General features: G+C 39.9%; 1 protein-coding gene across 6 annotated transcripts in view; it reads right to left on the reverse strand.

Annotated features, from left to right (window-relative positions):
• Window positions 1–13,337, reverse strand: part of Btrc (beta-transducin repeat containing E3 ubiquitin protein ligase) — a 189,397-nt gene that overhangs the window by 55,190 nt on the left and 120,870 nt on the right. For all 6 annotated transcript variants that reach the window (XM_052714910.1, XM_052714906.1, XM_052714909.1 and 3 more), the window contains one exon: window positions 12,720–12,809. In XM_052714910.1, the coding sequence (XP_052570870.1) occupies window positions 12,720–12,809 (90 nt within the window). The remainder of the gene's footprint in view (window positions 1–12,719; window positions 12,810–13,337) is intronic.

Consider the following 13,337-nt stretch of genomic DNA (forward strand, 5'->3'; position numbering starts at 1 on the left):
AGTCAGGCACTTCAAGGTCTAGGCTAGCCCAGGGTACAGAGTGAGACCTTGCATGAGAAAACAAACAAAAAGGAGGAGGAGGAGGAAGAGGCACGGTGGGCAATGCCAGCAAGACCAAGCAAACTGATTCTCTTTTGAAGTTCTATGATTAAACTATCAGATTTATAGTAAGTCCAAGCACAAGAGTAAGAAAAAAATACAAAATGAAAATAAACCTCACACATAGATGTAAATAAAGCTACTCTTTAGGTTGCCCATTAATCCACAAGTGGCACATTCATCTTATTTACAGTATTATACCCCCTGCCATGATATTCCATTACAGAGTCACGCTACAGACTCCACAGTTAACACTGTAGGAACCGTCACTTTTTAACAGGGCTTTCCCCCTATATTCCTCTTTTGGCTCCCTTGCATGTCTAAGGAAAAAAGAAAGTATAATTAAATTTCTTACCGTCGTAGATATTTCTAGAAAATGTGGCTTAAATCTGAATTGATATTTGAAGGACAGAACATGGTTAAATTTATTTTCCATCTACTAGAAATACTTTAGCACCCCTGTGTCTCATCATCTTAGCTCTCTATGTGAGCAAGAACTTCTTACATGCTTTTATAAATCTGTACAGAAAATTCATGTCACAATTACCTGTAGAAAACTTCTATTCTGTCCCCAGAGAATGAATGCCCAGTCATACCCACAGACTGATATTTTGGTTTTCAAGCCCTCTTTAACCACTCATCTTTACTCCACCCTCCTCTTTGAGATAGAGGATTTCAAAGTCCAATTAAATTCTGATACCCTGACCACATGTATATAGACAGCAACCCTCACAATCTAGAAGCATGAGTAGAAACAAAAATATTTACTAAAATGAAGACAAGGCTTTACAGCCTTAAAGGGCCATGGTCTTTGGTCTTTTTTAAAAATTAACTTATTTAGTGTACAGCATGCACATACATGTTCTTGTGTGAAAATGCCATGGCCTGCATGTGGAGGTCAGTAAAAAACTTACAAGACTCAGTTTTCTCCTTTAATGTGTGAGTCCCGGATACCCACTCAGGTTGTCAGGCTTGGGCAGCAAACACCTCTACTTGGTGAGCCATCTTGCCAGCCCAGGAGGCAATGCTTTTAACTGTCAAAATTAACAACTAAGTTTAAGTGGGAAATAGTTTTTGGTTGAAAAACTGACAATACATACTTATACTCTAAAGCACTGTATTCCAGAACAACTTAAAAAGAGGATTCATTTTATGTCTATGTGTGTGAGTGCTGTGCTGGCCTTGCACCACGTGCACGTCTGATGCCCTCGGAGGTCACAAGAGGTCATCAGATCCCTTGGAAATGGAGCTGTGATTCACTGTGAGGGTGCTGGGAATTTCACCACTGTGCCATCTCTCTTGTCCCCAGAACAACTTTTAAAACAATTACTAACTCGGGAGGCAAAGGCAGGCGGATCTCTGTGAGTTCGAGGCCAGCCCGGTCTACAGAGCTAGTCCAGGACAGACTCCAAAGCTAGGGAAACCCTGTCTCGAAAAACCAAAATAAATAAATAAATAAATAAAACAATTATTAAAATGAGTCACCAACTTGAGCCATTTGTTTACTAAGCCTCCCTCATTTCCTATGTAGAAAAACATAATATGGCGTCACCTGAGACCCTTTAAAGTCCCATAGCCTGTTTGTTGGGAAAGTAAATATTAATTACGTCTGAATAAGCAGATAACACTTAAAGGGAATTACTGAATGAGTAATCTGAAGTTTTAAATTTTCTGAATATAAGCCGGGCAGTGGTGGCACACGACTTTAATCCCAGCACTCGGAGGCAGAGGCAGGCGGATCTGTGTGAGTCCGTGGCCAGCCTGGGCTACAGAGTGAGTTCTAGGAAAGGTGGAAAGCTACACAGAGAAACCCTGTCTCAAAAAACCAAAACCAAACCAAAACAAAACAAAACAAAATTTCTGAATATAGATACTTAATAAGAAGTAAAGGGTTGAGGTGGCAGGAAGGTTAGTCAAAGCACTACACAGAAGTCAAAAGGAGGAAAATTGTACGAAGGGGAAGCAGATTGGTTGGAGAGCACATGGGGCCTCAAAATACTACTGAAAGGCATTCTGGTGAGCAAGGATTTTGAGATCAGAGAGGTTTGAATTAACTTTGATTCCATAACTTAAAGATGGGAGTGGGGTTTCAACTCCTCTAAGCTTCAGGGTTCACCACCTGCAAGAAAGGGGTAAGAGCTCATCTCATCAGGTCTGCGTTTACAACTGGTAACACACAGCTGGTACTACAGCACCTAATGCACAGGCCAAAACCAGACTCATGTATTTCCTCTTCCTCAAATTTTTGAGTAGAAAACTTAAATTAAAAAAAGGGGAGGGGGCATGTTTGGGACTGAACGTTTGCCTAGCATCTTCCATGCCCTGAGTTAGACCTCTAGTACTGGGGTGGGGATGGAGTCCCTCCACCTGAAAGCGGGCAAGAAACAAAATGGACAGTTAACATCTTGACCTGGCGTTGGGCATGGGGTGCACATCTGTGGCATCTGTATTCAGGAAGTGAAGGAAGGACTGTGAGTTCCAGGCTAGGCGGGGCCACACAGCCAGACTGTTTCAAAACAAAACCCTCAACTTAACACAGGAATGGAGGGAGCTGTTTTGTGTAGGAGAACTTAGGATTATAACAGCCTCACAGGTTCAAACATTTCACGAGTAAGAACTTGAAACAAGCATGCACTGGCTAAGTTCCAAAGGACTAAGGACAATTTCTCAAAGCTAAGCCCCATGAACCTATGCTGAGATGAGCAGAGTTTAAGGTGACATGGTACTTTGTTCTTCTAGGAAGTCAAAGGGAATTGCTTACTTATTTAGAACTGTACATTTATGAAATTATTAGTATAAACAATACAAGCCCACAGGACAGAACCCCAGCACTGATCATAAGTTGTTCTCTCTGGAAAGAAGCCTCCAGAACAGGAATATTGGCAGGTCACAGGGCAGATGAACTCCAGACTCTTAGGAAAGAAGGACATCACTGTTAAATTCTTAATGAAACCTGTCACACACTGGGGAGGCATTTACAAGCTGAGGTCAGAACACAAGAATACAATCTTACATGTATGGATCCTGAGCTCATGGGTACCGGAAGGTTCAAAAGAAGGGTTCGGGTTTCACAAGCTTTGTAACTGATCTTTTTACACCATGTGACTAAGAACACATCTATTCATGGAGAGCTTATAAATCCAGGCTTCTGAAACTTCCAAACAGCAGAAAGGAGAATGTTTATACCTGCCAACACCCACCAGGACCTATACTAGCTTTAAGAATAAAAATCTCTCCTCCACATTCAGGAATAGAGTGGCTTTAATATGAATTAGTATACTGTTCATAATATACTAATACGAACAGCATCAATATGTTGAAGTATGTGTTGGGGGACTGCTGGACAATATCTGGTATCATGTCATTGACCCTAAAACTGATTTATACAAATTTCAGGCAAGGCTCGCTGGTAATTAAAATTTTGCTCTGACAGTATTAAGGTTTTTGAAGGGAACAGAGAGATCAGATAGGAAGCACTTTGTTTTGTGTTTTACATGAAGGCATAATACTAGGGACTTAAGTGTATAAAGTGTATCTTACAGCAACAGGCCTAGAGAGTTATACAAATTATGATAGGTATAATCAACACTAATTATAAATGATTAAACAAGTCTTATTAACTAAGATGAGAAAAGATTGTCTTCTACAAAATCTAAATATTTCATAATGTAGTTTCGCCTTTTCCCACCAATTCTAAACTCAGATAGGTTCATGATAACCAAAATATATTAATCCCTTTAATAATGTCTAAGCCAATTAACTGTTCATGACAAGAAATAAAGCTTATTTTCTATATATTTGACTCCATCACATAGCATGTATTAATTAAATGACTTACTTTTACAGTAAGTCACTATGTTTAACCGGGTGAAGACTAGAACACTGTGAAATGTGATGTCATCATATACTTTTCCAAAGTTAAAGCTTTCTAGAAAGACATAAGAAGCACAGGCTTCGGCTGGAGAGATGGCTCAGTGGTCTAAGAACATTGGCTTCAGAGGACTTGGGTTTGGTCCCTAGCACCCACATGGTGGTTCACAACCATCCGTAACACCAGTTCCAAGGTATCCATCACCCACTTCTGACCTCCAAGGGTACCAGGCACACATATACATGCAGAAAAACACTCATATACATAAAATAAAAATAAATAAATAAATAAAGCTCATTTGGCTAAAACTTTTCTCTCATTAATGCCTTCCATTGTACTACACAACTTTTTTATTGTAAGGATGATTAACAGGGTTACAACGTTAGTATAACTGAGCTTTAAATGAATGATTCAGACTTTAAGTTCATTATGGTTTTATATCCCCTTCTTCCTTTCCATAAACATCATACTTGACTGATATTCAATTCTCAATTACAAAAAATTGAAAAAACACAGTGCCAACACTGAGAAGCCAATGGCACAAGAGATATATAAACAAAACAGCCAATTCCCTAATAAACAGAATCAGGAAAAGAACCCAATTTCAATATGCCACGGCTTGCTGCCTGGAGTTTGCTCCTCTTTTAAATAACTCAAAGTGACAGAACACTCCACACCATAAAACCCTGTGTTACTTGCAGAAAAAATTCCACAATGAAGGGATAAGGTAGGGGTGACAGGAGAACTGTACAGGATTTAATTCCTACGGTTACTCATTTTGTTTATTTTTGCTTTAATCAAAATGTAAAATCCAGAGTACAACACCAAAGAAAGTACTGACATCAAAATCCTGAATGACCCGACAGAATTCCAGTCCACAGATTATTAACACACTGACTGTATTTGGGGCATGGCTCTGGAAAGGAGGGGCATTTCTCACAATCTGTAAGTGAGCTCTGGACAGAATCACAATGCCTACACACAGCAGGAGGAGGGCAGCAACCACAGGTCTCGTCCTCTCCCTTCAGAAACTGTGCCTTGCACTGTGTGGCTGAGGTGCTGTCTTCATCACGTCCTCTGTTTCTGCTTTTGCTAATTAAAAGGTTGATCACAGAACAATGCTCTTCTCATTAACTTCAGTGTTCCGATTGGGCAGGATCCCTGCTTACCCCACCTGATCTTTTCACACTGCTGAAGTTAATGTGACAGGAGCCCGAAGATGGATTACCTGCTGCCATATTGCCCATCGCCTCCAATCAGGAGCTATCTGTGTAAACTGATTGTTCTAATTTGCTCTCATTATTTTTACAATATCAGGAGAAAATAACGCACACAGCTCACTGTCAAAGTCATGAAAATCAGCCATTAGTTAAACCCAGACACTGAGTGGCTTTATTAGAGGCACTGCAGTTTATTGATGTAGCTCCAGTCAAACAAGGCAGCATTTGCTCCAATACAAGGAAATGTTTATATAGAAAGTAAATATTTATTGTGATAATACCCACAGCAACAGGGTATTCTGGAGAACCCTGGGCCTATTTTGAAAGTGTGGTTGTGACACAAATCATGTAGCAATGAAGGGTTGGGTTGGCATAAGAAAGTAGGGGATGTTTAATATATTCAGAAGCATGAAAATGCATCTATTAACTGACATGTGTAAAGTATTCTTCATCTCCCTTACCTTGTATAAATAAAAGCCTCAGTCTGTGACTACATACACCAATCAATAAGTAATTGTAGCCCAAATATACTCTATAATATTTTTATAAAACAGAAATATTATTACCTAAGAATCAGAGCTATTTATATAAAAATCATACAGGTATATTTTAAATAACAAACTTAATTGGTAATCCTAATACTGCAGATAGTCACAATGCATTTAGAATTAAGATTCCACGCAGGCAGTGCAGCACAGTTGCCAAGCAAACAGGCTGGGTTTAAACCCCTTTAGTGAGCAATGGCTCTTTAAGTAGAAGGCAGAAGTCTACAGAAAGGTTTGACACTCAGTGAGATACCATTGAAGGGCTTTGTCCAGGGCATGGGAATAAGTGCGCGCGCACGCACACACACGCGCGCGCACACACACACGCACACGCGCGCACACACACACACACGCGCGCGCGCACACACACTATATTTACATACATATGTTATACAGAAATCGCTAAACTTCTAAAGAAAATAGATAAACTTGGCATTCCAAGGCTTTCCTAGCTAAGACTATTTTGTTAAAATGTTATCTAAATGCTATCCAAATAGCATTTTTAGGGAGCTGGCGAATGAGGGTATAAATAATAGAAACTGATGCCTTTCAAATAAAGGAATCTAACTATTCCACACACTTTCCCTCATCTCTCCTCTTTAGAACTAGAAGGAAACATGGCTTCCCCCTGTTTTCTTTATACACTGAGATTCCTAGGTAATGTGAAGGCAAGAGTGTGCCCTTCTTGCTGCTCCCCTTTTAATGGCCACTTTTCTTTTTCTAAGAAACATGTGCCATGCCTTTCTCCTTAAAATTCCTGCACTAAAAGATTGCACCATACTGCACTCCACAAAACGTGCTGATGGCGCCAATTACAAGCCCCCAGCCGAACGCTCCAGCCCCCACCATTCGGGCAGATTTATGCGGACTCTTGCCGACGTTATTACAAGTCAGAGTTTATTGGGAAATTGTTACATTATGCGGAGTGTCTAACAAATTGCTTATGCTGCTATAATTGGATTACAACAGCCGCTTGCTCCCACCGGTAAGATTAGGCAAGTAGGACTCCTGCCGATCTCTGAGCGTTAGCAGTAATTTTATTTGCCTTGCCTCTCTCTTTCCTAACAACATGCCTCTCTCCCTGCCAGCTGTCTGCTGAAAAGGCACAGGCTTGTTCCTTGGCCCTAACAATGCAATTACAGCCCCGCAGATCGCACTGTTTGTGCATTAAGTACAGAGCCAAAACGAGGCGAATTGATCGTTTGACTTTTGGAGAAGCCATGTGATCTCTCTGTGCGGGTGATCCGACATGCATCAGTAGGCAATACTGCAGTCAATTCTTGATGAAGAACTTTCTGTTTTCATCCCTCTCCCCCATAACCTTTCCTTTCTCACTGAGGAAGACACTGACTGGGCTCATCTCATGCTGATGTAGATCAATCCACAAAGACAAACTCAATCTTATTGGCTCCCTGGCTAGATAGAAATGTGAACAGGGTCTTCTAGCATCTTGAAGTGCCTCAGCCAGATAGATCAGTGGCTCCCAACAGCTGAATCATGCTGTCTTAAAAAAAAACAAAACACCAAATCGTTCACAGAGAGTTCACTGAGAAAGAGAAGTTCACACAAGCACTGGAGTTGAAAAGGACTGCGGTAAGTTTTTGGGTTCTGACCAAACTGCCTTGGAATGGCTGTGTCAGAAGCTCTGTCTCTATTCAAGGGCCATCAAGAAGCAGCAATGAAAGCTGCGCCCTGCCTTTCTGCGCAGATCTACTCTGCTGAAGATGCTGGGAGCCAATATGCACAATCAATACAGCTGGACTCTAGGCTTAAGAACAACCAGGGTGAGCTCCACCCCGGGCAAAGTTTTGAACACATTTTGTTGACAGCTTTCAGTTTCTTGTTTCTTCTTGTATGTTTAACAATGAGTGCCTGTGGCAACAAGACTGCACAGGAACTCTGAGTTTAGGGCATCATTCGTGAAGATTCCTGGATGAGTCTGGAGTTCTTAATATCAATTCTCTTTTGGATTTAAAACAATTTGAATTTGACCAATTTTATTTAACACAGACTAAGCTCTCTGCTGACACCTTCCTTATCAATGGTATGTGCTACTTCAGGTTTCTGTTATACAACACATGTGTTATCAATCTGCTAATCCATTTTGTCCCAAGTCTTCTGAGACATAAAGTCATGCACAACTAGAGGGAATATATTTTCACATTCTTTTTTTTTTTTTTTTTTTTCCGGAGACAGGGTTTCTCTGTGTAGCTTTGTGCCTTTCCTGGAACTCGCTTTGCAGACCAGGCTGGCCTCGAACTCACAGAGATCCGCCTGCCTCTGCCTCCCGAGTGCTGGGATTAAAGGCGTGCGTCACCACCGCCCAGCTTATTTTCACATTCTTAATTTGACAAATATACAAATTCTAGCCAATAAGTGTATTTCTTAAAACCTTGGTAACCATTGACATTAAATTCACTGCCCCTTTAAAGATGAAAGAAAAGATGTTAATTCTGAATTTCATTCTTGCTTTCTTTAAAACAGTATTACACTTCCAAGTTTTCCCAATCACAACGGCCTTGATGGTAAGACACAATTACATCTTGCTGTGTTCACCACAAAGCTAATTGCAGATATGTCAGAAGGGTCTGTGTGAACGACAGACATCTGACTTCCTACTTGTGGAACAGTATATTAAAGGGGCCTGTTAACATGTAGTTTAAAACTCCGAAGAAACTCTGAACAGCTGAAACGCCTTATAAATAGCACAGACCCAGAGGAAGTGCAAACGTCTGCATTGTGAATTGTAGATCTTAATTACCGACAATGGCTGGTACAGCAAGTAGCACGGAAACAAAGTGAAACAGTTGCACTGTTCATGGTTGGCAATAATTCTTCAGGAAAATATTTACTATCAATCAGTTATGAGAAAAGGGACTCTGTGCTCGTAAAACAGCACGTTGCTTCTCATACCAGGACCATTTTGCTTCAGCATAATCTGAATTTAAACAGCTTGTTTCCTGCGGATATAATTTTGGAAATAAATAAAACAAGTCTTCTATCAAAATCTGGAGTGAGTGGGAAGGAACATCACATCTTTCTGTCTCAGTCAGTTTCAAACAGATTATTAGTCTCAAGTAAAAAACAGTAGTAACAAACAACAAAAATACAGAATGTACACAAGACCATTGAATGGACTTATTCCAAACAAAGACAGAGCTTTCCCAATCTAGGCCAGGAATCAAGGTAGAGGTAGGTATTCTAACAACTCATTTTTAACTGTACATGTTTATGGAAGGGGTGTGAGGTGTAAAGGTAAATTATGGAAAAGCCTCAAACCAAAATTTTCTGTAGTATTTCAATAAAGTCAATAATAAGATAACATAAAAATTAATGTTCTCAGTTTTCTTTCATAATTAAAAAACATGAAGGTTGACAATTAGGTACAATGTGATTATAGATTTTAAAGACTAAGCTGACAGTCAATAATGACTGTCCATTTAAAGCTACAATAAATATAGAGCTCATCATGTTCTCCAAACAAATCTCATAACTGCTAGGGCTATGAGCAGATGAAATGCTTTAAAAAGCAAACAAGCCAGGGCATGGTGGTGCACATCTTTTGATCCCAGACAGATAGACAGAAAGAAAAAAAAAAAAACAAACTATATACAAGATACTTCATGGCTTCAAATACTACCTGGACCTCTCCCTGCTTTTATTTTTAAATGTCTCTTTCTTGAATCTCTTTCTTTCAAGGTAAAGACTCAGGAGACTGCAGTCAACCTAAGGTAGCGTATGAAGCAGCTGTGCTTTCTTACATTTTACCGAGAATTAAAAGGAGTGTCCTTTCCACACAGGAACTGCAAGGCTACAGGGTTACTGGCAGAGGAAAGCTACACACAAAATACAACAGGCTTCATCCCTGATTTTGAAAAGGACCAATGTCTTCTGTAAAATGCAAACAAGTAATAAAAGGGCTAAGACTACAATTAGTATTTATACCCAAACCAAAATTACTCTGACCAAAATTCAGTTGCTTTGACTCTTAGGGGAAAAAGGCTGGCTTCACTGTATTACAGTGGTTCTCACATGGAGACAGCTGGACACGTAGGCCACACTGGAGCAGTTTGAATCAGTATCAGATGCTCAACCAGTTTCTGAAGGAAAGCCATCACAGCCACACCACTGCAGCAGACAAAACTACTACTGTTAAGAACTAAAGATGAAGAACAAGAAAGAGGGAAATGCTTACAGATCTACAAAAATAATTTCCAGTCATTTCTTTCAAAGGTCAAGAAGTAAATGAGGTCAGGAAAGACAGCATGACATCATGAGACAGAAACAACACGTTTAGCAATAAGAAAGGAAAACTCTCGTTGTTGCCATGCTAGTTGGTGGAGGTTACTGCAATAAACATTTCTTTCAGTTATGTATTTTTATTTGATGACTTGGCTCAAATTTGAAGCAATGAACTAGAAGACAGGATGTGGGCCAATAAAAGGAACCAGGAAGTTGGTTGTGTTCCAACTGGAAATTATAGAAATCATTATTCAATTAGAGTGGTTAAGGGGACAATGAAAGAAAATAGGTGTCAGAATAATGTTGAAACAAGCAAGAATGGGATGAGAAGGTCACCATCTGGGAGCAGGTGAAGCAGACTGGTGAGTAGTAACAAGCAAACTTATTTCCTCACCCGAGAGGATGGAAGAATTTGCACCACTGTGCCAGATGCCAGAAGATTTCTAACTGTGCACCAGTGAAGTAGAGGGTGGAAAAAGAAAAAAACAAAACAAAACAATAACAACAAACCCAAACCCACCCTACACTGTACACACACACAGCAGCACGGCTAAGGAGTGTAGACACTGGCTTACCAAGTACGTGAGAACAACAGGAACAGATGCTCAGTTGGCCAGCTCTCAATGAAACTCATTAAAACTGTCACCCTGTCCTTGGATGGTGCTCAGGCTAAGTTTTTGCCTTGTTTAGCCAAAAGTAACTCACTTGTGATGAAAGTGAGAGCAGCATGTCCAAAAAAAGGATCAAAAGAACACTTTTTTTGGATCCCCATCTCCATATGCCAATGCTAGATATAAAACAGGGTGAAGTAGCACTTAGAAATTTTTGTTAAGTAACTGAAAATTAAATGTAACTTACGTTACTCTTCATTTTTTTTGTAGCAAATTGGGATGTGAACTTAAGACACAATTTGATGAGCCTACCTTTTGCAGCTGTAATTTAAAATAAATTCTGACATTCCTCATATGGCTAATTCCAATGGCTATAAGCTGTAAACTTTCAGCTAATAAAACAAGGTCAGAGATTACCATGTGTTTTAGGAAATATAGTAACAATTCTTGTTGCTCCTGTGCTGTGAATGATTGTGTTCCTTCCTAACCACTTAATGTGTGAGGACAGTGTCTTCATGAACAGAATTAGAGCCCTAACTAAGCGATAAGTAAACAAAGAAATGATTACTAAGAGGGCCCAGAGCTGGGCTCATCCCTTCCATCCTGAGACTACAGAAAGGCTCCATCTCTGAAGAAGAGTGACCTTTAACTAGACATTGAATCTACTGTCACAATGATCTTCCCACTTCTAGAACTATAGAAAGTTAAGTTGTTTCTAAGCTGCTACCTTGTTTATTTTTTGTTGTCAGACAGTTCTTCCTGAATTTCCTAACAAAGATGGAGCCCACATGACACCAAGTCCTACCTCTAGTAATGACAGTAAGTAAGGGCCCACACATACACAAGGGAGTAAGCAGGAAGTGGGAAAGCTGTAAAACAACAAACCCCTATATGGTAATAAAAGTTATTTTTGCATAAAAATGAAGACAAACTCTAGACATATAACTCATTACTGAACATTATCCCCAAGAGGGTAAAACTAACAAAAAGCTCCCCCCAGTCAAGAAAGTTGAAAGAAAAATTTTAAGATTTCTAATTTTAAAAAAATTTATTTTGTGTGTATGGGTATTTTGCCTATATGTATGTCCGTGTATTATGTGGATGCGATGGTCACAAAGGCCAGAAGAAGACACAGACATACATATCCCCTGGAACTGGAGTTACAGATGGTTGTGAGCCATTGCTTGGTGCTGACAGTTGAACGTGGATCCTATACAAGAGCAGTCCTTAACCACTGAGTTCTTAACCACTGAATCATCTCTCCAGCCCCAAAGATTTCTAATTTTTAAATTATTTTTGTATCTAGAGATATAACACACATTTATACATGAAAGACTTGGCCCATATGTCAGCTACATATACATTTCTACTCAAAATCACCAAATATGACATTTCTGAAATAACAGCGGCACACCATCCCCCTGGGCCCTCTGTAGCCCTCTCCTCTGCTCACACTGCTACCATCAGTGTATTGCTGATGTGCTACAGCAGCACTGGAAGAAGGCATGGCAGTGCTTGAGTTGAATCTCAGCACTCGGGAGGCAGAGGCAGGCCGATCTCGAGACCAGCCTGGGCTACATTGTGAGGTTCAGGACAGCCAAGGCTACACAGAGAAACCCTGTCTCGAAGGAACTAAAACCCAAAGAACAAAACAAACAAACAAACCAGCCACAAAGGAAGTTACAAAACAAACTGTACGTTATCTTACACAAATCTTACTGAGCAGTGTGATTGGGTAATCAAAAGATTCTGTTGCAACTGAAGAGACAGAAAAGCCAACTTTCAGTTCACTCTGTATAAAGTGATGCCTGCTTATATTCTCTTCATAAATGTATGATCTTATGATAGTCTGTGGTAACAACACTGAATAAAGACAATTACAGGCTCTCTGCCCACTCATTAGGATGTAGTTCTCAACTACGGCAGGCAACAGTACCTGTCTGCATGCTACCATGTCCCCCATCGTGATAATAGACTAAACCTCTGAAACTGTAAGAAAACCCCAAATTAATTAAATGCTTTCTTTTATAAAAAAAAAGAAAAGAAAAGAAAAGAAAGAAAAAAAAGACAATTACAGATGCAGCATTGTGCCAATGTGGCCTGATGTTAACTCTTGAACACTGTTACTTACCTTGGCCACACAATTCTCAGTCTTCATAGCAGTGCTTGTCAGACATACTGTCTCCTGGTTTATGCAGAGCCTGGCACAGCTGTTGTAAGTCTGTGGAGACAATTTAAGAAAAAAAAAAATCACGTTTTGTTTTGTTTTTGTTGTTGTTGTTTTAGATACTGAAACACTGACAGACATAGCTGTCATATTCTCTTCTATTTATCTAAATCAACATACAATTCTACTTCTAAATTTGAGATTTGTGGTTGCTGAGGGACCAAGTAGAGAAGAGGCAAGAACGGAGCCCACAAAAGTCAATGGTGTGCCCATGATCAAGTGAGCAGGGAATTCATGGTATGAATGGGAGAGAGATGATCGGATACACATCTTTTAAAATGCAAACTTTAGTCAGATATGGTATAATCCCAGCACTATAGATGCCAATGTGGGAAGATTGTAAGTCTGAAGCTAGCCTGGGCAGCATAGTGATATTGTGTCTGAAAAATAAAATAACAAAATAAATGTAAAATTTAAGACCCCATGCTCTGTTTAAAAAAGCATTTAACAGCCGGGCGGTGGTGGCGCACGCCTTTAATCCCAGCACTCGGGAGGCAGAGGCAGGCGGATCTCTGTGAGTTC

The sequence above is a fragment of the Peromyscus californicus genome, unplaced genomic scaffold, assembly GCF_007827085.1.
Source record: "Peromyscus californicus insignis strain IS unplaced genomic scaffold, ASM782708v3 Scaffold_4__1_contigs__length_199733344, whole genome shotgun sequence".
In the NCBI taxonomy this organism is placed as follows: domain Eukaryota; kingdom Metazoa; phylum Chordata; class Mammalia; order Rodentia; family Cricetidae; genus Peromyscus; species Peromyscus californicus.